The sequence below is a fragment of the Antechinus flavipes genome, chromosome 3 (genome assembly GCF_016432865.1).
Source record: "Antechinus flavipes isolate AdamAnt ecotype Samford, QLD, Australia chromosome 3, AdamAnt_v2, whole genome shotgun sequence".
NCBI lineage: Eukaryota > Metazoa > Chordata > Mammalia > Dasyuromorphia > Dasyuridae > Antechinus > Antechinus flavipes.
The window spans coordinates 633,390,302-633,413,209 of record NC_067400.1 but is presented as its reverse complement, the minus strand read 5'-3'; the positions used below and the strand labels follow the sequence as shown (position 1 = coordinate 633,413,209).

At 54.4% G+C, this 22,908-nt stretch overlaps 2 protein-coding genes across 6 annotated transcripts in view; one reads left to right on the top strand and one right to left on the bottom strand.

Annotated features, from left to right (window-relative positions):
- LOC127556866 (zinc finger protein 595-like) overlaps positions 1-22,908 on the top strand; it is a 116,654-nt gene that overhangs the window by 17,373 nt on the left and 76,373 nt on the right. The gene's annotated exons all lie outside the window — the stretch shown is intronic.
- LOC127556869 (zinc finger protein 383-like) lies at positions 460-22,390 on the bottom strand. Of its 3 annotated transcripts, XR_007952555.1 has the most exons (7): positions 22,044-22,390; positions 16,228-16,286; positions 15,184-15,310; positions 14,237-14,377; positions 10,197-12,713; positions 6,512-6,570; positions 460-3,072 (listed from the first exon to the last, which is right to left on the bottom strand). XR_007952555.1 is itself a non-coding variant. In XM_051990353.1 (5 exons), the coding sequence occupies exons 2-5, from the start codon at positions 16,231-16,233 to the stop codon at positions 11,398-11,400; spliced, it is 1,590 nt and encodes a 529-aa protein (XP_051846313.1). In that variant the 5' UTR covers positions 16,234-16,286; positions 22,044-22,390; the 3' UTR covers positions 10,127-11,397. The 3 variants fall into 3 exon arrangements, 1 of the variants encoding a protein (XP_051846313.1); XR_007952556.1 differs by lacking the exon at positions 460-3,072 and having other exon boundaries at positions 6,384-6,570; XM_051990353.1 differs by lacking the exons at positions 460-3,072; positions 6,512-6,570 and having other exon boundaries at positions 10,127-12,713.

The following is a 22,908-nucleotide window of genomic DNA, read 5'->3' as shown; positions in this document are numbered from 1 at the left end:
CTGGATTGCTATACTAAAGTGTAAGTGGCATTTAATTTGATACAGAATAAATTGCAAAATACATGTGAGTTATAAAACAATCAGCAGCCTATTAAAAGATTGTATAGACTTAAGGTTTGATCAGAGCTTCAGAGGGGAGGACACTGGAAGGATTTAGATTTGCACAGACAGTGTGGTAGAGCAAAGAGTTTTCTCCACTTTCAGTGGCTGTGATCTCCCTTTCTCTTCCTCCAAAGTGTCAAAAACCTCCCTTTACCTTCCTTGAAGGTATAATTGATGACAATGGACCACAGGGGCTGTCCATCAGCTATCCCTTGCTTTCTTCACACAGACAACTTCCTTTCCTTTCCAACCATGCTTCTCTTGAGGGATCTAACTGGTATGGCATTAAATCTGTGAATTAACTTGGCAGATTATCCCTTTTATTACATAGTTGTGGCCTGGAAACAAGAGCACTGATTATTCCTTCATATAAGTGGTTCTTTATTTCTTTAAGAATTTTGTAATTCTTACAGTACAGTACAGTACAAATATTGAGTGATCAATGGCTTTGCTAAAATCCACATGAAAGAAGAAACACATTTGTTGTTATGATCCAGAACTTGAAACAAGGGGTCAACTCAATGGAATTGATAGAAACAATGCTTATGTATGTTTACACCTTTGAGAGTTCACACCTTAGCTCACACTTTAGTTCACGAGTTGGGAGATTCACAAGTCAGAATTCAGTAGGAGATTCACAAGAATGAGATTCACACCTCCCATAATCCGAATAGAGTTGAAGCCTAGTAACGCAGCAGATGAGAGAGAAAAACAAGTGCCAGAGTCCAGTCTCTGCTCGCTATAAAGAAAGATCCCAGGAGCTTGGTGGCCCCCCTCAGTCCTTCCAGTCAAAGGGAAGAGGAAGCTGAGGAAGGCGGAGTCTGTTCAGGCTTGAGTCAGCAGGACAGTGATGAGATGATGAGGTGATGAGCTTGTTCTGGGGGGTGAGGAGCTATCTTGTTCCAGGTTGCTGAACCCAGACAGGGCAGTAGCTGGAGGGATCAATAATGCTTGTTCCCATCCCATCCCCATTCCTCTTCCCACAAACCCCTCAAGAGTGACCATTTCCTCTTTTTTGTCATTTCTCCTCATTTGGATTTTTGATCCTTAGTATAAACAATTTAGAGCATGCTTCCAAAAGGTCCCTTATAATTTGCAATTACTTGAGAACACTTTATTTATATCATTTGTCCATTAATGATCTACTAGGAAATGATTGTTGGTGCTATGTTTATATCATATTTGATGGAAAGATTTTTTTTTCCAATTGATTGCTTCTCTTTGTATTTTATTTGCATTACTTTTGTTTATATAAAATTTTAAATTTTATACAATTAAAAACTTCTATTTTGCTTTTTTATGATGTTCTTTTTGCTCTACTCCAAGATGCTATAAAAGGAAAAGCTCTCCTATGTCATAATTTTTCATGGTGCAACCTCCTCCCCTTAGGCCCTATATCTATTTGAGCTTATTATTACATATCATTATCATACACGGGGCAAGACGATGGCTTTGCAGAGACACAGTAGTGTCCTTGGGAAAGAGAGAATTAGCATTAGCAGCTTTGTGAAAGTGGCGGACTGCAGAGGTTTCCACAAAAGCCACAGAGCTAAATTCCACTCCTAACTACAAAGTGCACGCAATACCTGGGAGTTAACCTAGACTGACAAAATCACACGACAAGGGGGGCACGATGCAAACAAATGCAGCAATAATAAAAGTCACTGGGAAGAATGAAAGGCCCAGGACCTCCAGGGAAACAAGTCGTTCACATTTAATGAAGGTCAAGCACTTGTTGAAGGTCTCTGCCTCTCTTCACAGGTGAACTGAATGAGGAGTCCAAGAACGGGGCCCAACACTGAAAGCGTTTCTTCCTTATATTTACGTGGTTTCTTTCCTTTCCAAAAATTAGCTATGTCTGCCTTTAACAAGACCTGGATTCCTCTGCGTCCCTTTCTCTCCCTCCTCTCAGAGAGGAAGAGAATAATTATTTCTGTAGCCCCTACCACGTGCCAGGCCCTGGGCTAAGCACTTTACAAATAGGTCATTCGATCCAACCACGTCATGAGGGAGATGTTGTAGTTATTGTAGAGTTGAGGAAATGAGGCAGATGGGCCTGCCCATGGAATGGAAGGCACAGTCAGATCTTCCTGATCCAAACCCAGTGTTACCCAGCCAGACTTTATAAGAAAACAATCTTTCTGATGTGAAGGGCTAGTCGCTAGTTGAAGATTACAGTCATCATGCTTGTAAGACTCTCTTGTGCATGATTGGATGCAAAGAATGAGCCCCCGGAAGGGGGTTCCATAGTACTTATCTTCACTTTTTTCCTAGCATAAACTGTAATTTCCAAGCTGAGGCTGAAAGCCCTCGTCACCCACTAGGGATTCTCTGATGTTCTGTAGTGGCCGGGCTGGGGCTGAAGGCCCTTCCACCTTCCTGACTTTCCTGTTTCTTGCCAGGAGGATGTCTTTGATGTTAAGCGAGGGTTGATCCCTCGTGAGGGGTCCCATGTCCAAGGCCTGTCTCCAGATTCTCTGCTCCTGAGGGAGGTATCAGCTCCCATTCAAGCTTCTCCCACCTTCCTTGCATTTATAAGACTTCTCTCCACTCTAAGTTCTCTGATGTGAACATCTTCTAATGGTCCATCCATGTTCCTTGCACTGATCAAGTTTCTCCTCAGTTCCCTTATTCAAAACAGGAGTTCTAGTTTTACTTACAACCTCCTTCCCCCTCCGTAGGGTCACCAAGGCAACAGGAAACATCCCCACACTTGTTATAACTGCATGTCCTTGGGGTCTCCCAGAGAGAGACATATAGGGACCCCCTTCCCAAATGAGGCTATGCTTCCAAAGAAGTCAATTTCCTGGGAAAGGAATTTCCCCAGAGAAAACTGGGGACGTTTCCCTTTTATTCCATAATCCGATCTTCTGGATGTGGGGCATTCTGGGGGATGTCCCGTTGGAGGGTCCCTTGATGTCCCTGGGGAAGCTGCAGCTTCGGAAGCCTAATATCCCAGGCCAAAAGAAGCTGAGAAAGAAAATCATTTGAATCTGTTATAAGGGACCTCGAAGGTCTAATTATCGGCAGAGTGAGGAATCCTCCCCCTTGGCTGCGGGGATCAGCAGCCCACCAGCAAATGTCATTTTAGGATTCGTGCTATGGGAGGTGGTGAGGTGCCGGCTCACTGCCTTCTAGGGGGCCTTTCCTGGTCCTCCTCCTCCACCAGCACCACCCCCAGACAGGACAGTCCTCTGCAGTTGTCTCTCTCCCCCAACAAATGCACCTGTGTTTGCCATTATCCCAGGGCTTAGCGCAGTGCACCAGCACAAGGGCTTAATTAATGCTTGCTCTACCTTGCACGTACGCGTGGTCTTCCCTAATAAACTGTAAACTCCTGGGGGGGGGGACTGTTTCATATTTATCTTTGTGTCCCAATTTTAAGCCCAATGCCCGGCACACTCAGTTGGGAGCTTGCTGGTGAGCAGATGGCCCTGCCTACCTGCCGGCGGCCAGCTGGAGCCCCCTCCTTCCCAGACTCCACCTTACGGATCCCATGCTTGTGCCTCCTCCCCTCGTTCCAAACGGAAGAGCTCGGCCTCCAGAACCTTCTCAGGGGCAAGGGATCGTGTAGTTCTGTGGGGGCCGAGGCTGCAGATTGCCTTCCCAAGAGGGACGCAAGTCGATATTCAGAAGCAAAGAGCACGACGGCCCAGGGTTTGATAAAGCCAAAGATCCCAGCTATGGAGACGAGAACTCACTATAATGCGTGGAGAAGACTGGGAAGCAGACTGGCGGAAAGTAGGTCAAGAGAAGCATCTCACACCATTTACCGAGGCAGGTCCCAAATAAATAGGGATACAACTAGACATAAAGGGCGACATCACAAACAATTTATAGGAGAATGGAAGGGATTGCCTCTTAGATCTACGGAGAGGGGAAGAGTTCATGAGCAAACAAGAAAGGTTCATAGGAGGTAAAATGGACAATTTGGATTACATAAAATTAAAAGTTTTTGCACAAACAAAACTAATGCAGCTAAAACTAGAAGTCAGTCAGTTAATAAGTATTTATTAAGCACCTGCTTTGTGCCAGGCACTGTGCTAAGAAATGGGGAGACAAAATTTAAAAATAAATGCCATTCCCCAATTGACAAAAAACCAAAGGACAAGAAAAGGTGGTTTTCAGAGGAAGAAATTTAAGTTACTAGTAATTCTATGAAAAACATGCTTTAAAATGCTAGTTAGAGGAGAAATACAAATTAAACAAATTCTGAGGTCCTACTCATATCTGGGGCACGTAAGTGGTACAGTGGGTGGAGTACCAAACCTGAAGTCAGGACGACTTCAGTTCCAATCTGGCCTCAGACGTTTCTTAGCTGTGTGACCCTGAGCAAATCACTTCACCCTGTCTGCCTTAGTTTCCTCATCTATAAGAGGAACTGGAGAAGCAAATAGCAGTATCTTTACTAAGAAAACGCCGAAACTGCTCACGAAGAGTCAGACATGATTGAAAAATGGCTAGTAACACCACTCGGTGCCCACCTGATGGCTGAGACGTCAAAAAGGGAAAATGACAAATGCTGGAAGGAATGCGGGAAGATGGGCTCATTCTGCCCAGTGGAGCTGCGGACTGGGCCGGCCCTTTTGGAAAGCCATTCAGAAGCACGTCCCCATGACTAATCGGAGGACTACTTTTCGGGGTGCAGCCCGAGACCCATATGCTTTGTTTGGGGCTCAGGATCCCGTTTTGTTTGTGACAGGGATTGTGTTTTTCTAACATGCTCAATGAGGCTGAGGGGAGAAGCGATGGGGGCAAGGATTCAGATCTGAAAACTACTAAAAAAAAGGCAGAAGGCAGGCAGGGTTTGGAAGGCACGCAGCACAGTGCACGCACACACACACACACACACACACACACACACACACACACACAGCCAACGGGGCTGAGAGAGAACACAAGTTGGGCTTGGGAACAAGGCCACCGGGCACTCCAGCTGTCCCTCCATTCTCAGCTCCGAAGTTCCCAAAGGCAGAGCTTGGAGGGCATGGAGATATCACTGCTCAGCAGAGCTCAGCCTCCTCCCTTTCCAAGCAGGGCTTGGCCCCGTCCCAGAATGTTGAGGCTTTCAGCAGCCGATTCCGACTGACCAAGCGGCTGCCCCAAGCTCTAGGGAAGAGAAAGGACACTTGGTCCTGGGTGGGGCAGGGTCTAAAATGGGTCTGAAGGGGTCCTGGAGGGAAGGACCATGTGCAGGGAGAGCTCCACGTGCTGCTGAGCACTACCAGAATATTTAGGTTCACTGGTTGTGTGATCTTAGGAGAGTAATTGCCCTTCTCTGGGCTTGTTTCCAGAATTAGCAACTTTATCAAGTCACCTCTAAGGACCACATTTGCCATTTAGGACAGGCCGGTGGCGACATGGAGCATGCTGTGAAGGAGGCAGTGGGAGGCTCTGGAACCACAGCCAGAGAACCTGGATCCAAAGGCCAGCCTACTATGGGCCTCAGGCAGTCGGTCAGTCCACAAACATGAGCACCTACTTTGGCCTCGAGGGACCCTGGCTATGGATGCTGCTCAGCAGGTCCCCTCACCTTTCTGGGGCTCAGCTCTCTCACTGGCTCAGAGGGTCCATAGGATCTGTATACGGTCCATACCTTGTAACCCGTGTGAGCCTGAGTCTTATTGTGGGGATGGGGGGAAGCCTCTCTACACAGACTCCATAGTCTCTGAATCATGTGGGGCTCAGCACTGCAGGTCACCACAATGCCCTCACCGGCCACCTTGGGGGCCCTTCCAGACCGCTCTCTGGCTATCTGATGGCCAAGCCCGTCACTTTGTGCCTCTGTCTGCAGAAATGGAGCGCTTGCCAGCCAACCTCGAAAAACTAGCGCTTTCCTTAGCACAGGAGACTAAATGGGAACCCAAATTGGATTATTGCCAGCCTTGGGAGCAGCCCTGAGTCCTCCAGAGTTGGGGGCCGTGTCCTTCTTGGACAAGGGGAAGGCCACACAAAGAGACCCAACTGCTCAGACTGCTTGCTTGGGACATGGACCTGGAGGAAGCACACTGTAACTCAGCCTGATTCAGGCTTCAGTAATTCTGCTCCAAAGTCGTATGTGAGAAGGAAATAAGAGCTGTCCGGGATCCGGTCTGTGTCACACACCACACTGTTAACAAGCTGTCCCGGACCCGGTCCGTGTCACACACCTAACCCCTAAGTACCTGTCCCGGACCCGGTCCGTCTCACACACCACACTGTTAACAAGCTGTCCCGGACCCGGTCCGTGTCACACACCTAACCCCTAAGTACCTGTCCACTAGGGTGGGAGCTCTCAGGTCAGTCTAAAACTGGGGACCCCCCCAGATGACCCCCTGTCCTCCTCGTCTCACTATTGTCAGCCCCAAGAAAATGATCAAGAAGGAAGGAAGTGGGAGGATTGTCCTACGGAAAGCAGACCTCAACTCACCTGGGCTCTGGCCGGGGGCCCCGAGCTGCCGCCGCGCGCTTCTCTCAGGCTCAGCCCATCTGGGGGACGACAGAAGAATGGTGAAGGTGGCTACACCTGAAATTGTGTCCTAAGGGGATCGAGCTCGGCCTGTGCCCCCCATCCCCCACAAGCAGCCCCGGGGAAGCCCGGAATCTCCGCGGGTTGGAGAGCTCTGGGAGGTGAGAGAGATCGGTCCGCGTCAGTTAGAAACACCAGCCCCCTAAGGCAGGCGAGGGAGGGTCTCCATGGAGGGGGCACCGAGAAGGGGCCGGAGCCAGCCCAGCCACAGCTTTGGGGGTCCCCGCATTTTAGCGTTAGCAGAGTCAGTGCCAGAGGCGGAACGGTCTCAGAGGGAGGAGCCGCCTGGGCACTCGCCCTCCCAAGTTCCGCCCCTTGCAGCGTGCTCTGGCTCCCTGCGGACAGGGACGGTTTTCCGGCAGGCGGGGCCGGGCATGGGCTCCTTGGCTGACTGATGGCCGAGGTGGCTTCCTGGTTGTTCTAACTCTTCCCAGAAACCTCCCCTCCGCCTCCGAGGCCCCACGCCTCCCGGCGAGATGCTGATGGCCCGAAGGCCGCCCACGGGCCAGGATGAGCCTTCCCCAGAAACTGGCCCCGGGTTCTGCTGAATCCAGTCCGCCCCCCTCGCCCATCCCTGCACCCCCGGCACGAGATCCCGCCCGCTCGGCGGACGCTGCGCTCGCTGCGAGCCTCACCAAGAACCTCAGCAAGCGCCCGCGTGCCCGTCCTGGACACGTGCAGTCTCCCACCCTCCTGTCGTCAGTGAAACGAAATGAAAAGTTTGCTCTCAGACTTAACTCTCTCAGCGATCAGGACGTGAGCAGTGAGCTCGGGGTCAAAGGCTGGGGCAAACAGCATTTCCCCCCTAACTGCCTTCCTGGACTCACCATCTCCAGAAGCCCCTCAGCCCCCCTCCAGGGAGACACCGGCCGCTGGGACCCCTCCCTCTGACGGGAGAGGACGGCTCGGGGCCACCGGAGAACCCTCCCTAACGTTCCACCAGTCCGGGTGACCATCGGGGCATTCCCTTCATCATTCCCACTTGGCTGCGTTCCTGCACATCCCGGTCTCCAGAAGATAACGTCAGCTCCGCAACTGGGACCCTGGCTGCAGGACCCACCAGACCCGGGGGCAGGGGCTCCCCCCCATCTCCAGCTCTGTGTCCCTGTGTGAGCTCCTGCAGGGAAGGGCCTCTTGTATCCCCAACAGCTAGCAGAGTATCCGGTACACAGGCGGCACTTAATGTTTGCTGACTCTTCTCTGCGCCACAGGGAGCCGCTCCTCCCCCCTTCAGCAGTGACGTAAGAGGTCTATCTTCCTACAGCCCTGAAACACTGAATCTTCCCAACTTTGCTCATTTCTGCGTGTGGTGAAAGCCATTTCCACGTGTATTTCTCTCCTGAAAACCGACAGCATCCAGCCGCTAGATGGCGCAGTGGACAGAGCACAGGCCACATGTCCGGAGGACCCGAGTTCGGTTCCAGCCTTGGGCCACTTACACACTAACGGTGTGACCTTGGGCAAGTCCCTTAAACACAACTGCCTTAAGAAACAAAACAAAACCAAAAGCTCTAAAAAAAGAAAGAAAAAGGAAATTTGCAGCACTGGAGGTTCACAATCTCACTTGATTTTTCACAACAATCCTGACCAAGAAGGGCTACTGCTCTTCCCATTTTTACAAATGAGGAAACTGAGGCACAGGTGAAGTGGCTTGCCCCGGGTCCCACAGCCTGGTGGTGTCTGGGGCCGACCGTGAATCTGAGTCTCCTTCACTCTGAGCCCCAAGTTCTACCACTGGGCCCCAGCTGCCTGACTTTTCAGAGTTACCAGTAATTTAGATTTCTTCTGCTGAAAACATTCTCATTTTATCCAATGAGTTTTGATTTCCTTTCTTTTGTCCTGTCTATTTGATTGAAACTGTCTGGTCCAAACCCTGCTGTCCCCTCGCCTTCTCGTGGTCCAGAACTCTGGTGGCTGGACCCGGCCTTCTTGGTGGGCTGAAAGGGGGAAGCCAGCCCCCATTACTGGCAGCTACAACCTTCCCCCCACTCTCTGACCTGCTCAGGCAACAGCAGGCCCATGAGTTTCCCTTTTCTCTTCTTCAAATCTCCCCTTTAAATATTTGATTCTTCCTTTCTCTTTTATTCTATTACGATAATTCGGTCTAATTAGGAAAGCTCTCACCTGATCTGACCCTCTACACTTGCTACCATAGGTGACACAGTCAATGGAGAGCTGGACCTGGAGCTAGCAGAACTGAGTTCAAATCCAGCCAGACACTTACGACTTGTAGAATCCTTGGCCTGTTTGCCTCAGTTTCCCGATCTATAAAATGGGGACAAGAGGACCTATCTCATAGAGCTGTTGTGAGGATCAAATGATATATTTGTAAAGTCCTCATAGGCGCACAATAAATGCTTGTTCCTTTCCCTTCCCGGCCAAACTCCTGTGAAGGCCGTCTATAGTCAATACTATAGCTTTCCTCTCCTCTTTCTCTGGTTTTTGACCTCTCTTCAAAGACCCGAGACCTCTTAATTGCCAAACTTAACGGTTTTCTCCATCCTCTCTTCCTACCCCCCTTCCCTCCGGGAAGTGATCTCTTCTCCAGGTCTCTCCTTGGGTCCTGGTCTGGCTGGGGACCCTCACACTTCTGTAGGGCTCTTCCTCCCTGTGTGCCCAGGGCTCTCTCTAGAGCATTTTCCCATTCTGCACGCCCTCACCTGCTCTCAGCTAACACCTTTGTCCAGAAGATACCAGATCCCCGAGTCCAGCTCTGGTCTCCTTCTTGATCCAGTTGCATCTTGACCTGGATCAGCACCTCAGATCAATGTTCAGAGCAGAACTCGTTCTCCTTCCCCCACACCCTTCCTTGTCCAAACATCCCTGTTACTGGTCCCCCGGGACTGCACCATATCCACTCTCGCTCTCCTCACAGACCCACTCCACTGTCCAGCCTTCTTTTTACCTTCACGGCATTTCCCGTATCTATCATCTCTCCACACACATCTCCACACCTTAGTTCAGGTCTCATCACCATCCCCCGGACTATGTCCTTCGGATTGGTCCTCCTCTCAGAGGTCAAGGTGACTCCTTAAAATGTCACTCCCTGCTCCTTAACTCTGTGGCTCCCTATGACCTCTAGGATAAAATGCCGTGTCCTGTTAGGCATCTGAAGCTCTTTATGACCTAGTTCTTCCTTCCTTCCTATGTTCCTTACCTTATGTTCTTCCGCACTTGCTCCATTCCGGCTGTGTAGACATCCTGCTCTTCCTCCTACAGGGCACCTATGTCCTAATTTTGTATTAGCTCCTTTTTGTGCCTTCTCAAGGCTGCCTCTTGCTATTTCTGGCTTCCTTCAAAATTTAGCTCAAACCACCCCAGACTTTTGCTGTGTCTCTGGCTGAATGCCCTCCCTTCTGAGAGAATTCCTTATTGGTCAGAATCTATTATCTGTCATTAGCTATTTACATGTTATCTCCTTCATCAGAGACGGGGATTATTTTTTTTTCGGCTCATATTTAACTTTCTCACAAAGAATAAATGGAAGTCAAAAGTGCATTTTCTTTCATGCCGAGCTTTGTGGGATGTTACTCTTGGATATAAACAAGTTTTATTTGCTTCTCAGGATATGGAACTTTTTTCTTACCTTCTCTTCCATCATGAGAAATCTTCAAGGAACAAGACACAGGATTTCTTGCTAAGTGAACCAACTCTTCCTGCAATGTACTAGACTCTTTCTTTTACTTTGAAACACTAGACCTTTTAGTCTATTTTTCTTGATAAGGTAACATGGCAGTGGGAATGGGGGTGGGGGAATGGTTCCTCTTTGACAACTTCCTGTGGACTCTTAAGTCCAATATTTCCAGGCAGTTTTGTATGATCACTAGAAATATGATATTCTGGAGTCTGGTTCTGGGGGTGGGGACAATGGTTTTCAGACTGGCTCACCAAGCTCTGTCTTGGAGCTCATTTGCCTTAGTCTATGGAATTCTCGATTGTTCTTCCAATTTTGCTGTCTTTTAACTTTGTGCAATATTTACTGCTATATCTTAGCATTTCTGTGATCACTTTCTGCTGTTCTCTTTTCATAGCATCCATCTTATTTAAACTTTCTACCTTTTTTTCTACATAGTTCTGTTTGTTGTGAAATTCTTTAAGAGCTCCAAATTTTCTCCTGACATCTTCAATTTTAATAAGATTCTCACTCACTCTGTTCTATTCTCATTTTTCAAGGCTCTGTTTTGGTATAACAGTATCATTCCTTTCTTCTGGGGATTTTTCTTTGCTTTCTTTTCTCTCACGGCTAAGGATCTGTTTTTAATGAACTCATTAGTTTGGCTTCTCTGCTGGTTTTTCTGCAAGGTTTTCTTGGAAGTGATTTCTTTCCTTGCTTTTATGTTTGTTTTTTTAAATGTGTTTGTTAAATTTCTTACTTTTTCAGGGTGGTAATGTGAAGTTAGATTTAGATAAGAGTTATGTTTATTCTTTTCCACATTTTTTTACATGAGGTAATTTCCTCCAGGATGACCCCGTGGGTGGTAAAGTAGATTAGATCTTGGCCTGAAGGCTTTCCCAAATTTTCTGCCCTCAAGTAAGGTTGTGGCCCAGAACGAACTGGTTGATGTGCAATTAAACCTCATCAATCACACTGAAGGCTGTTCGTTAAAGGTCTTTCAATATTCACGAAATTCAGTTTTCCTCCAGCATGAATTCTCTGATATCAAGTAAGGTTTAAACTTTATATGAAGGGCTTTATATACTCCTCACTTACATAGACATTTCTCCTCTAAATATTCTTTCCTGAATAAGGGATGAGTTGTGGCTGAAGGCTTTCATCTTTTGCTTTTTTAAGATTTCTCTTCAGTGTTGTTCTGCTGATGTTGAATAAGTGCTGAGCTCCAATGGAAATTTGTCCCACGTTTTTTATATTCATAGGGTTTCTCTCTACTATGAATCCTTTTATGCTTAATAAGGGCTGAACTTTGGCTAAAGGCCTTCCCACACTGCTTGCACACATAAGGTTTCTCACCAGTATGAATTCTATAATGTTGAATAAGGGCTGAGCTCCAACTAAAAGACGTACCACACTCCTTACACTCATAAGGCTTCTCTCCACTGTGAATTCTTTCATGTTTAATAAGAGCTGAGCTCTGACTAAAGGCCTTCCCACACTCCTTACATTCATAGGGCTTTTCTCCAGTGTGAATCCGGTGATGTTTAGTAAGCAGTGAACTAAAGCTGAAGGCCTTCCCACAATCTTTACATTTGTAAGGCTTTTCTCCAGTGTGAATTCTCTGATGATTAGTAAGGGCTGAGCTCCAACTGAAGGCCTTCCCACAGTCTTTGCACGTGTAAGGTTTCTCTCCACTGTGAAGTCTCTGATGCTGAGTAAGGGCCGAGCTCCGACTGAAGGCCTTCCCACATTCCTTGCACTCGTAAGGTTTCTCTCCAGTGTGAATTCTCTGGTGTTGAATGAGGTGGGAGCTCCTGCTAAAGGCCTTCCCACATTCTTTACAATGATAAGGTTTCTCTCCAGTATGAATTCTTTGATGTCTAATAAGATGGGAGTTCTGACTAAAGGCTGTTCCACATTCATTACATTTATAAGACTTTTCTCCACTGTGAATTCTCTGATGTTGAATAAGGTGTGAACTTCGTTTAAAACTCTTTCCACATTCCTTACACTCGAAAAGTTTCTCACCACTGTGAATCCTTGGATGCTGAATGAGATTTGAAGTCTTTTCACATTGCTCAAAATCATAAGGTTTCTCTCTACTATTTAGTCTCTGGTGTTGAATGAGGGCTGTGTGGTAATGAGAGAGATTCTCATATACATTATAATCCCATGGTCTTGTGGGCCAGCAGATGCTTTGACTAAAGCTCTTCTCAAGATTAATACAAGCTTGGACTTCTTGTTGATTACTGATCTTCCTGGGAAGAAAGGACAATGGCCCAAAGCTTCTCTCCTGTAATATGAATTTCCCTGGAGGGTCTCCTGTAAAGCTTGCCATGTGCTTCCATACACCGATCTCTTGGATAGGAACCTCCCTTAGCAGATAGCTCTTGGGAACACTTCCCCTGACTCTCTTCATAAAGATCCAAGGTAATCCTCCTCCTTCTTGCTTTTGAGATGACTCCTCATGCTCAAGTTTAATATTCCATGCTGAAAAAAAAGAATGAAAACAAAATGAATTCAAGTTGCAAGGGACCTGTGGTAAAAGCTAGGTCGGTGGGTCAGATTGAAATAGAAACAGATCCTTGTGGGTCACATATTGACTTAGAAAACCACAAATTATCAATATCTTTATTGTACTGTATTTTTATTTCTTTTGTCCAGTATTTCCCAATTTTAATCTGGTCCAGTATGCACTGGGGAATTTTGTGCTGTGAATCTGACACTTTTGGACCAGGCCATTCTTGACTTGGATCATAAATAGCACTAGTCTACAGAAAATTGGCACAATTCCAGGATATATTAAGAGGGATATTGTTTGATTGCAGAATTTGGAGTCTCTCGGTATTCCTCCTGAGTCACACCACATGTGAAGAAAGCACTAGGTTCAGTAATCACCTTTAAGAAAGGACACTGTCCCACCAAGGAGTAGGGAGACTAGAAAGGTGAAGCACCTTGGGCTTCTACATAGAGGGCCACAGATAGTGGGGAATCCTGGGCTAGGTATAAGACCCTTTAGTCCAGTAAAAAGATCCTGCTGATGTGTCCGGTTTGGCTCCTTAAGGGCTCTCGGCCTTCCTGAGAGCCTGTGACAACCTGTACTGTAGTAGAAGCAGAATGATATCAAGTGGCAAAGAGACATCTGCACACAACAGCAAGTTGTTTATGCCGGCAGGCATGCGCAGTGTGCTATAGTTATATAAGGGCATTGGGGTATTTTAAGGCTGAGAGAATTTGGAATAAAGGGACCCCATGTTTGACCATCCACGTGAGTCCCACCTCTTCACTCCTCCTCTAATACCAAGAACTTGGGCTGGTACCGAGATCCTCCAGAGAGCTAGTCCTGACATTGTACTTATACCAGCTGAGATAATTTGAATGAGTTAAAGGTAGGTGATCAGCCTGAAGAAAAAGCCCAGAGGCAACTCTGGAGCCATCTTTGAGAAACCTTCCAGGATTAGGTTTCTTCCATTTGGAGCACAAGGAGCAACAGATGAATTTTGAAGAGCCAAATACAGACTTTCCTCCCTATCTACCAGGACTATGCAAAACTGGAAGGGGCAGGTTTTCTCTCACAGGACATCCTCCAGAAAGGGGGTGATCCATTTGGTCACTTTGTGAAAGGGATCCTAAAATAGAGCAGGGATCCCCAGCCATGTGGCCCTGAACTTTTATTTCCAAATATTGGTAACTCTATTTGGATATAATTAATTTCTTTTGTAATACTGTGTATTTTATTTTATGTGATTAAATCAGTATTCTGAGAATTGGGGTCCAGACAGCTGCCAAAGGATTCTTCCCAAAGTAATAGTCTTAAATGCATAAAATAAAACACTTGCAGTTTTGTTTTCAAAACAGCTATTTTTTTAAAGGTCACAAACCCCAAATTCAGAACTCCTGCATTAAAGGTATCTGTTACAAGCTAGATGAAAAGTGCCCTCCTATCTTCCCCCCTCCCCACCACCCACCTGCCCCCTTCCATCCTTCCAAGGCAGCTGGGCTGCTCCTCATACCAGTTCCTCGATCGTTGCTGGAGCACCCCCCTTCTTGTGCATGGGCTCTTCTTGGGGTCCCTTCCTCGACACCCCACGACTGTGACCCTTCTTCCTCCAACCAGGAGATCAGGTGTGGTTTGGGGCCTAGAAGTCCCGCTCCTGGGGAGGAGAAGATCAAAGGTCAGAAGGGCCCAGCAGAGGCAAGGGGGAAGGGGGCAATCCTCTGGTTTTCAGCCCACAAAGGACCTTGGAGGAGGTTGGGAAACCCACTGTGCCCCCCTGCCCAGAGATAAGGGATGCCGGGTATGGCTAGGAGGTCAGAACACTGGCAGTAAGACAGAGGATGCTGGATATGGGCTGGTGGATTATGGCCATAAAGTGGGGAACACCAGGGATGGGGCATACACTGTCAGACAGGGAACACGGGGAGGGCAGTGCAGCCGCTGTCAGATATGGCCTTCTCGTTCCTTCCCAAACTGCTTTTTCTTTCTTTCTTTTAAAATTTCGGTTACAAGAGGGGGATTTCCCAAGTGTGGCGCTAAGAGGGGCGGATCTGAAAATGAACGTGCTGGAGGGGCAAGAGCTGGCAAGTTCTTTAAAAAAGAAAAGCACGGACTTGGTTTTGCTCATCTCATTGCTGCTGCCGGCGTTTCCAGAGTGCCCACACCGAGTGGCTGGCGAGCCCTGAGCCCCCTCAGCCACAGCCTCCTCCGGGCCCCCCAACACCCACCAGCTCCATCACTGCCCAGGAACAACTCCAGCATCTTGTTGCTAACTTGGGGATCTGCAGGAGGAAGAGGGGGTGCTCCCGGCCAGGGAAGGCGCTCCTTCAGGGCAGAGGGCACGGTCCTGGGGAGCCTCCTCACCCGGCCCGCAGTCCCAGGGCCTCCTTACTCCTCACCCGGCCCGCAGTCCCAGGGCCTCCTTACTCCTCACCCGGCCCGCAGTCCCAGGGGCCTCCTCACCCAGTGAGACCAGGTTCCTGTAGTTCTCCAGCATGACCTCCCGGTAGAGCTCCTTCTGAGTAGGACCGAGATAGGCCCACTCCTCCTGGTCAAAGTCCACGGCCACATCCCCGAAGGTCACTGCTTCCTAAAACACAGACACTTTCATGCTGGCCCAGTCCCCAGCCCTGGCGGGGCCAGGAGGGAGCCCCGGCACCGGGAAGGGCCAGGAGGGAGCCCCGGCACCGGGGAAGGGCCAGGAGGGAGCCCCGGCACCGGGGAAGGGCCAGGAGGGAGCCCCGGCATCGGGGAAGGGCCAGGAGGGAGCCCCGGCATCGGGGAAGGGCCAGGAAGGAGCTCCGGCACCAGGGAAGGGCCAGGAGGGAGCCCCGGCACCGCAGAAGGGCCAGGAGGGAGCCCCGGCACCGGGAAGGGCCAGGAGGGAGCCCCGGCACAGGGAAGGGCCAGGAGGGAGCCCCGGCACAGGGAAGGGCCAGGAGGGAGCCCGGGCACCGGGAAGGGCCAGGAGGGAGCCCGGCACCGGGAAGGGCAGGAGGGAGCCCGGGCACGGGAAGGGCCAGGAGGGAGCCCCGGCACAGGAAGGGCCAGGAGGGAGCCCCGGCACAGGGAAGGGCCAGGAGGGAGCCCGGCACCGGAAGGGCCAGGAGGGAGCCCGGGCACCGGGAAGGGCCAGGAGGGAGCCCGGGCACCGGGAAGGGCCAGGAGGGAGCCCGGGCACCGGGAAGGGCCAGGAGGGAGCCCTGGCACCAGGGAAGGGCCAGGAGGGAGCCCCGGCACAGGGAAGGGCCAGGAAGGTATATGGCAGCATGATAGCACCAGCTGGCATGAGGCAATCAGGACCCCTGGGTCCCAGATCCAGCTTTTCCCTCCCTGGGCCTCTGTTCCCAAAGTAAGGAGACCCCTAAGGGCAAACTTTCCCTACGATGAGTCCCAGGGGCGGTCTCAGAAGGGGCTCTTGCTCCCTAAGTTCTCAAGTCTCCTTCGGGGCTGCCGGCCACAAGGAGGAGGGGCACCGCGGTCTGGGAGCTGGGAGCCCCCTCTCACCTGCATGCCGGAGGCTGGGCGCTGCCTGGGGAGAGGCAGGAGGCTCCCGGGTGTCGGATCTGAGGAAGGAGAAAGGAGAAGCTGGGAGAGCCGCTCCCTCACCGGGAGCGCCCACGTCCCCCCCACGTCCCCGAACGGTAGCGCCGCCTGTCCCGGTGTCCGACCATCCCGGGGGAAAGGGAGGGCCGGGCTGACTAGCGGGGATGAGCTCCCCGTTAGGGCTGGAACAAGCCGCCCGGGCTCTGCCTGTCTGTCCCCCCGGGGCACTGGAGAGCTAAGAGACCCGGAGGAGGAGGCCCAGCCCCGGGGGCGCCCCATCCTGCTGCCCGCCTTTAAGCTCCACAGGATTGCTCCCCCACCCCTTGGCGGCCCGCTTCGCAGGGGAGGGCCTCGGCAACGCGCTCCTTGTTAGCAGAAACCTCTGATTCTGACCGGCCGCAAGCCAGGAATTTCCAACCCCGAGTCACTGCCAAGCGGGACAGGAACCTAGTCCCTGGCGAGACCCGGACCAAGGGGCTTGGGGGAAGGGCGCGGCCCAGGCGGAACACCTTCCCTCCCCCATGGCCCGCCGCGTCCCCCTCCCCCGAGGGCTGCCTTTCCCGCAGAGGGCGGCCCTGACCCACCCTCTGCTGGTCTGGGAGCTCCGGGGGCCCATCCCCGAGCCGGCACCGAACCCCGGCCTCAATGAATGCTTGTGGACCACCGGGCTTGGCCGGAATGGGTGTCTCCTTCCCAAGAAGGCCCGGAGCCCTTAGAACATGTTCCGGAGCCCTTGGAACACGGCCCGGAGCCCTTGGAACACGTTCCGGAGCCCTTGGAACATGGCCCAGAGCGGAGCTGAGGGGGAAGGGTCCCTGAGACCCCGCACGGGTGGGACGCCGGCAGAAAAGGGCAGGTCGGGGTGACACCCCCCCACCCCCAGCAGGCTAAAGCGGGGGAACTTGCAGGGCAGGGCCCCAAGCCAGCGGCTCTCTGCCAGCTCCGCCTCCCCTGCCTCATCACCCAATGAGGTGAAGGCCCTGCTGCAAGCCCACTAGGCACCTGACCTCGCAGGCCACGGGACTCAGTGGCGCCCCCCCCCTCCCCTGCCCCGCCCCGGGGGGGTAACAGAGCCGCTGATCCCAGATCCCTCCTCCCCGGGGCCGGGGCTCCGCCGTTCCTCCTCAGATTCATTTTAGTCTGAACTTTGTAAACCCCACACAGAATGGCCGTTTGTGCGGCGGAACGGAAAACTGCCCCATCCGCAGGCCTCGATCCAGCACTGACTAAGCAATTACTTCCTTAGTGGTACTGTGCGCCAGGGATCCCGGCCTCCCGGGGCTCCCCGAACTCCAGGGATCCCGGCCTCCCAGGGGCTCCTCAACCACTAGGGATCCCGCCTCCCGGGGGGCTCCTCAACCACTAGGGATCCCAGCCTCCCGGGGCTCCCCGAACTCCAGGGATCCCGGCCTCCCGGGGCTCCCCGAACTCCAGGGATCCCGACCTCCCGGGGGGCTCCTCAACCACTAGGGATCCCGGCCTCCCGGGGCTTCCTTCTAGTGGGCAGCTAAATGACGAGTAGGACGGACAGGGAATTTGGGGGCTGCTGTTTTAGGGAAAGTGCCTCACTCTTCTGATCTGCTCTTCCCTAGAACCCTGGGAACCTCCACTTTATAAGAGAGGGAAACTGAGGCTGACTTGCCAGAGTCACAAGGAGGGCAGGGTCTGAGCTCGGATTTGAACTCCTGCCTTTGATTTTTTCCAGTACAATGTCTGAGCAAAGTAAATGCAAAGTCGTTTTGGGGTGGGGGGGAGAGGGTGCCACAGGACACTGATGAAGTCAGGGCTGCCTTCAGGGGCTCCAGCCCCTCCTCCCCTCGGTGACTGGGAGATTCTCCCGCCGAGGTCCAACCTGGTCTCCCCCTCCTCAGTAGAGCCCAGCGGCTCCCTCAGTCACCCGGGGATCTGAGAAAAGCCCTGTTTGGCCTTCAAGGCCTCGGCCTTCCAAGCCTCCCCCCACACCCCACAGCCTCAGCCGCCCACTTCCTGCCCAGCAGGTCCTCCTCATCACAGCCTCCTGCCCTCGTCCTCCATCCCTGGCCCCGCTGGGCCCCTCGAGGGCAGAAAGTGCCGGCCTTTCCTCCTCTCTGTGCCTCCGGCTTAGCAGGTGCCTGGCACATAGTAGGTACTTAACTGGGGAGGGGGGCAGCTACTTTGTGGGACAACCGACCGGTTTTCGAAATAAAACATCAAACAAAGGGCCGGGGGGAGCCTGGGAGAGACTCAGCCTCTCCTCCGCTGGGGCAGCCGCACATCAGTGTCGGGTGGCATTGGGAGGTGGCCCCTCACGGAGCCTTAGAAGCCCTAGCGCCCACTGCCTGGAGGTCAGCCCTCCATTAGAGGCCAAAGGGCAGCCTCCGGACCCCCTCCTTCCTGGCTCTCCTCCTCCTCCGAGACAGCTCTTCCTCCAGGCATCCCCGGCTCCCGCCTGCCACCAACGATCCTCCTAAAATCGGGCCTGATCCACTCCCACCCAAACTCGGCTGCCTCACCTCCAGGATCAAACACGGAAGGTTCCGCTTGGCATTCAAAGCCCCTCATAATGCCCCCAAACCTTCCCCATTACTTCCCCTCCCCTTCGATCCCAGGGGTCTCCTGGCAGTCCCACAAACTCTCTGTGCCATTCCTGGCCATCCTTCAGATCTGGAAGGCTCTCTGCTCTGCCCACTGCCGGCCCCAACTGCCTCCAAGTCCCAATTAAACACCACCTCCCCCTGGAAGCCCGCCCAGCCCCTCCTGGTCCAAGAGCCCTCCCCATTCAGGACTCCTATTTATTCTGCATCGAGCTCTCTGTGCCCGCTGGTGGCCTAGTGGTGCCCCCCCCCCCACTAAGCTCCTCGAGGCGGGAGGGCGCTACTGGGGCTCTGAGGTCGCAGGCACACAGTAGGTGCTTCAGGGACACTTGGGCACTGACTTGTTGGGTCAGGCGGGCTGCGGGCTGGAAGGCAGGCTCAACCACACACGCCCCGCCCCCCTTGTTCACACACTCCCCCTCGCTCCTCCCCCTCCCAGAAACCGGCCTGGTGTCCCCCACTGATTCAAATCCCGCTTTTCGAGGTCCCCAAGAACTCGGGGCCCCCCTCCCTGCACCCAAGCTCAACCCCCCAAAGCCTCCGCTCTCAGCTCCCTGGCCCCTCTGCTCCCTCCTCCTCCTCACCCGCCTAAACCCGGATTTCCCCAAGCCGCTCTCCCGGGCATCTCCCTGCTTCTGGGGGCGCCCCCTCCTCGCCATCTCAGAGAGAATCCCGGAGGCCCCTCCCCCTCGCCAGCCCCAGGTCCTCGTCTCTAACAACCGGGGGCGCTTCCCCCTAGCAACAACCTAGCGGGACAAAACCCCTGGAAATCGGGGAAAGTGGAAACGGCAGGGCGGGGGAGGGGCCGGGGCTGGGGCTGCCGCGGAAGGATTTAGTGCGCTGAGAGAAGTAGCCCAGGCCTTAGGGAAGCGGGGAAGGAGAGCCCGTGGGCCAGAAGGGCTGGGGACGCCGAGGGGCGGGCTGTAAAGAACCGCTGGGGATCCGGGACTGACTGGGCCAAAGGGGATGCTGAAAGCCTGGGGACTCGGAAGGGCTGGGGATGCCCTGGGGACCCTGAAGGGCTGGGGACTCAGAAGGGCTGAGGATGCCAAAGGGCTGGAAACCCCAGAAGGACTGGGGACCCTGGAAGGACTAGGGACCCTGAAGGGCTGGGGACCCCAAAGGACTGGGGACCCTGAAGGGCTGGGGACCCGGGAAGGACTAGGGACCCTCTAGGGCTGGGGACTCCGGAAGGACTGGGGACCCTCTAGGGCTGGGGACTCCGGAAGGACTGGGGACCCCAGAAGGACTGGGGACCCTGGAATGACTGGGGACCCTCTAGGGCTGGGGACTCTGAAAGGACTGGGGACCCGGAAGGACTGGGGACCCGGAATGACTGGGGACCCTCTAGGGCTGGGGACTCTGAAAGGACTGGGGACCCGGAAGGACTGGGGACCCGGAATGACTGGGGACCCTCTAGGGCTGGGGACTCTGAAAGGACTGGGGACCCGGAAGGACTGGGGACCCTCTAGGGCTGGGGACTCTGAAAGGACTGGGGACCCTGGAATGACTGGGGACCCTCTAGGGCTGAGGACTCTGGAAGGACTGGGGACCCGGAAGGGCTGGGGACTCTGGAAGGACTGGGGACCCTCTCGGGCTGGGGACTCTGGAAGGACTGGGGACCCTCTAGGGCTGGGGACTCGGAAGGGTTGAGACCCCGAAGGCCTGGGGACGCCGAGGTGTGGGCTGTAAAGAACCAATGGGGACCCGGGACTGACTGGGCCAAAGGGGATGCTAAAAGCCTAAGGATGCCCCTGGGGACCTTTAGGGCTAGGGACACAGAAGGGCTGAGGATGCCAAAGGGCTGGAAACCCCAGAAGGACTGGGGACTCCAAAGGGCTGGGGACCCGGAAGGGCTGGGAACCTCGAAGGGTGGGGAAGCCGAAAGGCTGAGACTCCGAAGGCCCGGGGACTCGGAAGGGCGAGCTGTAAAGAACCGCTGGGGACTGCGGGCTGGCGCAGTGCCCTTTAGACCGCCGCTCTACACCCGGCGGCACCCGGAATTCGGAGGGGCCGATGTGCCCAAGCCAGGGGAGGAGCGGCCAGACAGAGGCACTCTGGACCCCCAAAGGTTCCTCCCGCCCCCAGTGGCAAAAAAAGAGCGGGATCCAGGCGGATGGCTCACCCTTGCGCCGGCCCCAATTACAGGCCGCTCTCAGGATTTCCAACCCCCGACACCCCACGGGAGAAGGCGCCAAAGCCAAGGGACACAAAGCCCTCGGGCACGGCTCGGGAAGGTCCCGCAGAGCGGGCGCCCCTGGGGGAGCTGCAGCCTGACGGGCCCTGGCCCGGGGTTCTCCGGTGCCTCTATCAGATCCAGCCCCGGCGACCAGGCTGAGCGGATGCCGACTGCCGAACGACCAAGCCAACCGTGCCCACCGAGGCCGCTGGGATGGCCAGAAATGAGGCCGCGGGGCCCGGCTCAGACTCCTGGGACCATCGGCTGTGGACGCCCGAGGCTCTAGCGGGGCCTCAGCTCCCGTGTCTCAGGGCACCCGGAGAGTCCTCAGAGAAGTCCAGGCTGGAGGGAGTCCCTGCCCCCCCTCGGCACCCCCCGGAGTCTGCACCTGCTGGAGAACGAGGCACTTGGGCCTCTCCTCTCCCGAGACCCTGCCTGTGCCCAGGTGGACCTGGCCCCTGACCACCTCCCCAGGCCTCTGGCTCCCCCCGGAGGCTGGGGCAGGGAGCATCTCTGGGAAGCCCCCCTCCCCCCCAGGAGAATGCGCTCCCACCCTCCTCCTCCCAGAGAGCCTGTGGCAACTGAAAGGGGAGAAGGGAAGAGGCATTTCCGAGCGCAGGTACGGACCCGGCGGCCAAGCTTACAGAGGACAGGGGGGGCCGGGCCGCCGAGAGAAGGGGAGGCCCACGAAGACCTGGGCACAGGAGGCTTAGTCCCTGGTCCTCAGGGCCTCAGGCAGAGGAACGGTGAGCCCAGCGGGGGGCTGGGAGCCGGCCGGGAGGAGAGCGCTCTGCCCGGAGGGAAGGCAGCCGCTCCTGCTCCGGGAGGTCCTTGAGGCCGGGGGGCTACCCTGAGCTCCAAGACAGCCAGGGCTCTCCCCCCCTGACCCTCTCGGGCAGACTTTCCGCTCTAATCGCCCAGAGCCGCGGTCTCAACGTCAACAACTCCTGGCCGCGGGAGGGGTGACAAGCCCCCGCCCCGCTTGTGTCTCCCGCACGCCACCCCCCGGAGTTAAGCCTTCTTACCCTTCGGACAGGGCGTGAGGTCCCCGTGGCCGGCGGCGTCCCGAGGGTCAGCTGTCCAGCTCGGGACGGACCCGGCACTGCACCAGATCCGTACCTGCACAGCAGTGCGCGCCCCCGCACCCCCGCTGCCCTCACACAACCGCCCACCCGGCAGCGCGCACGCGCGGGAGTTCACGCTCCCGGGGACTCGCACCAATCCATGGTCACCGCGACCTACCCGGGGACCCCAAGCACAAGCAGCCCCGGAGCATCCACGAGGCCGGCCTGCAGCCCCTCCGGGCCCGCCCCTCCATCACCACGCCCCCTCGCGGGGCCCACCCCTTCTCAGGCCTCCTGCGGATCCGGCCCCGCCCAGTCTGGACAAAGGCCGTTTCCCTCTGGCTAGGCCGCGAGCACAACGCGCCTGCGCAGTGCGCCCTGAGCCTAGCCTGGCGTCGCTTCCCAGAGACCTCCACGGCTGCGTCTCTTCTTCACGTGGGCCGCGAGGGGGCTCTGGGAAAAGAAGTCCGCGGTTTGTGAGCGCCTGTAAAGGGTGCACAGGCGCAGTGCAGCCGAGCCCATCCCCTCATCCGCAATGTAGGTGGGAAGGGGGCGGAGTTGTCTGACCCCTCAGAGCCCGGGCTAGCCTCAGGCCTTGGACCCAAATCCCAGGCTCGAAGGGCTGACCGCAGGTCCGCAGCGAAGCCCCCTTGGCCGTTGCTGGGCCCTGATTGGCTCAGAGGGAACGGAAACAGCCAGTGCTCCCGGGGGAGGGTCTTCCCCCTCAGATTTATGTATTTGGTTGGTTGGGTGAGGGCCGTATTCGACCTCCTGGCGCTCCCAGCCGGAACCACTGGCTGTTGCCTCGGTCACAGGGGGACCTGTA

Bases quoted from the DNA above. Each gene is read 5' to 3' on its own strand.
- LOC127556869 (XM_051990353.1), bottom strand. The intron at 14,378-15,183 runs GTGAGGAGGCCC...TCTCCTCCCCAG, and splicing joins CAGGAACCTGGTCTCACTGG to GAGCGGGACTTCTAGGCCCC. The intron at 12,714-14,236 runs GTATGAGGAGCA...CTTTTTTTTCAG, and splicing joins CAGCAACGATCGAGGAACTG to CATGGAATATTAAACTTGAG.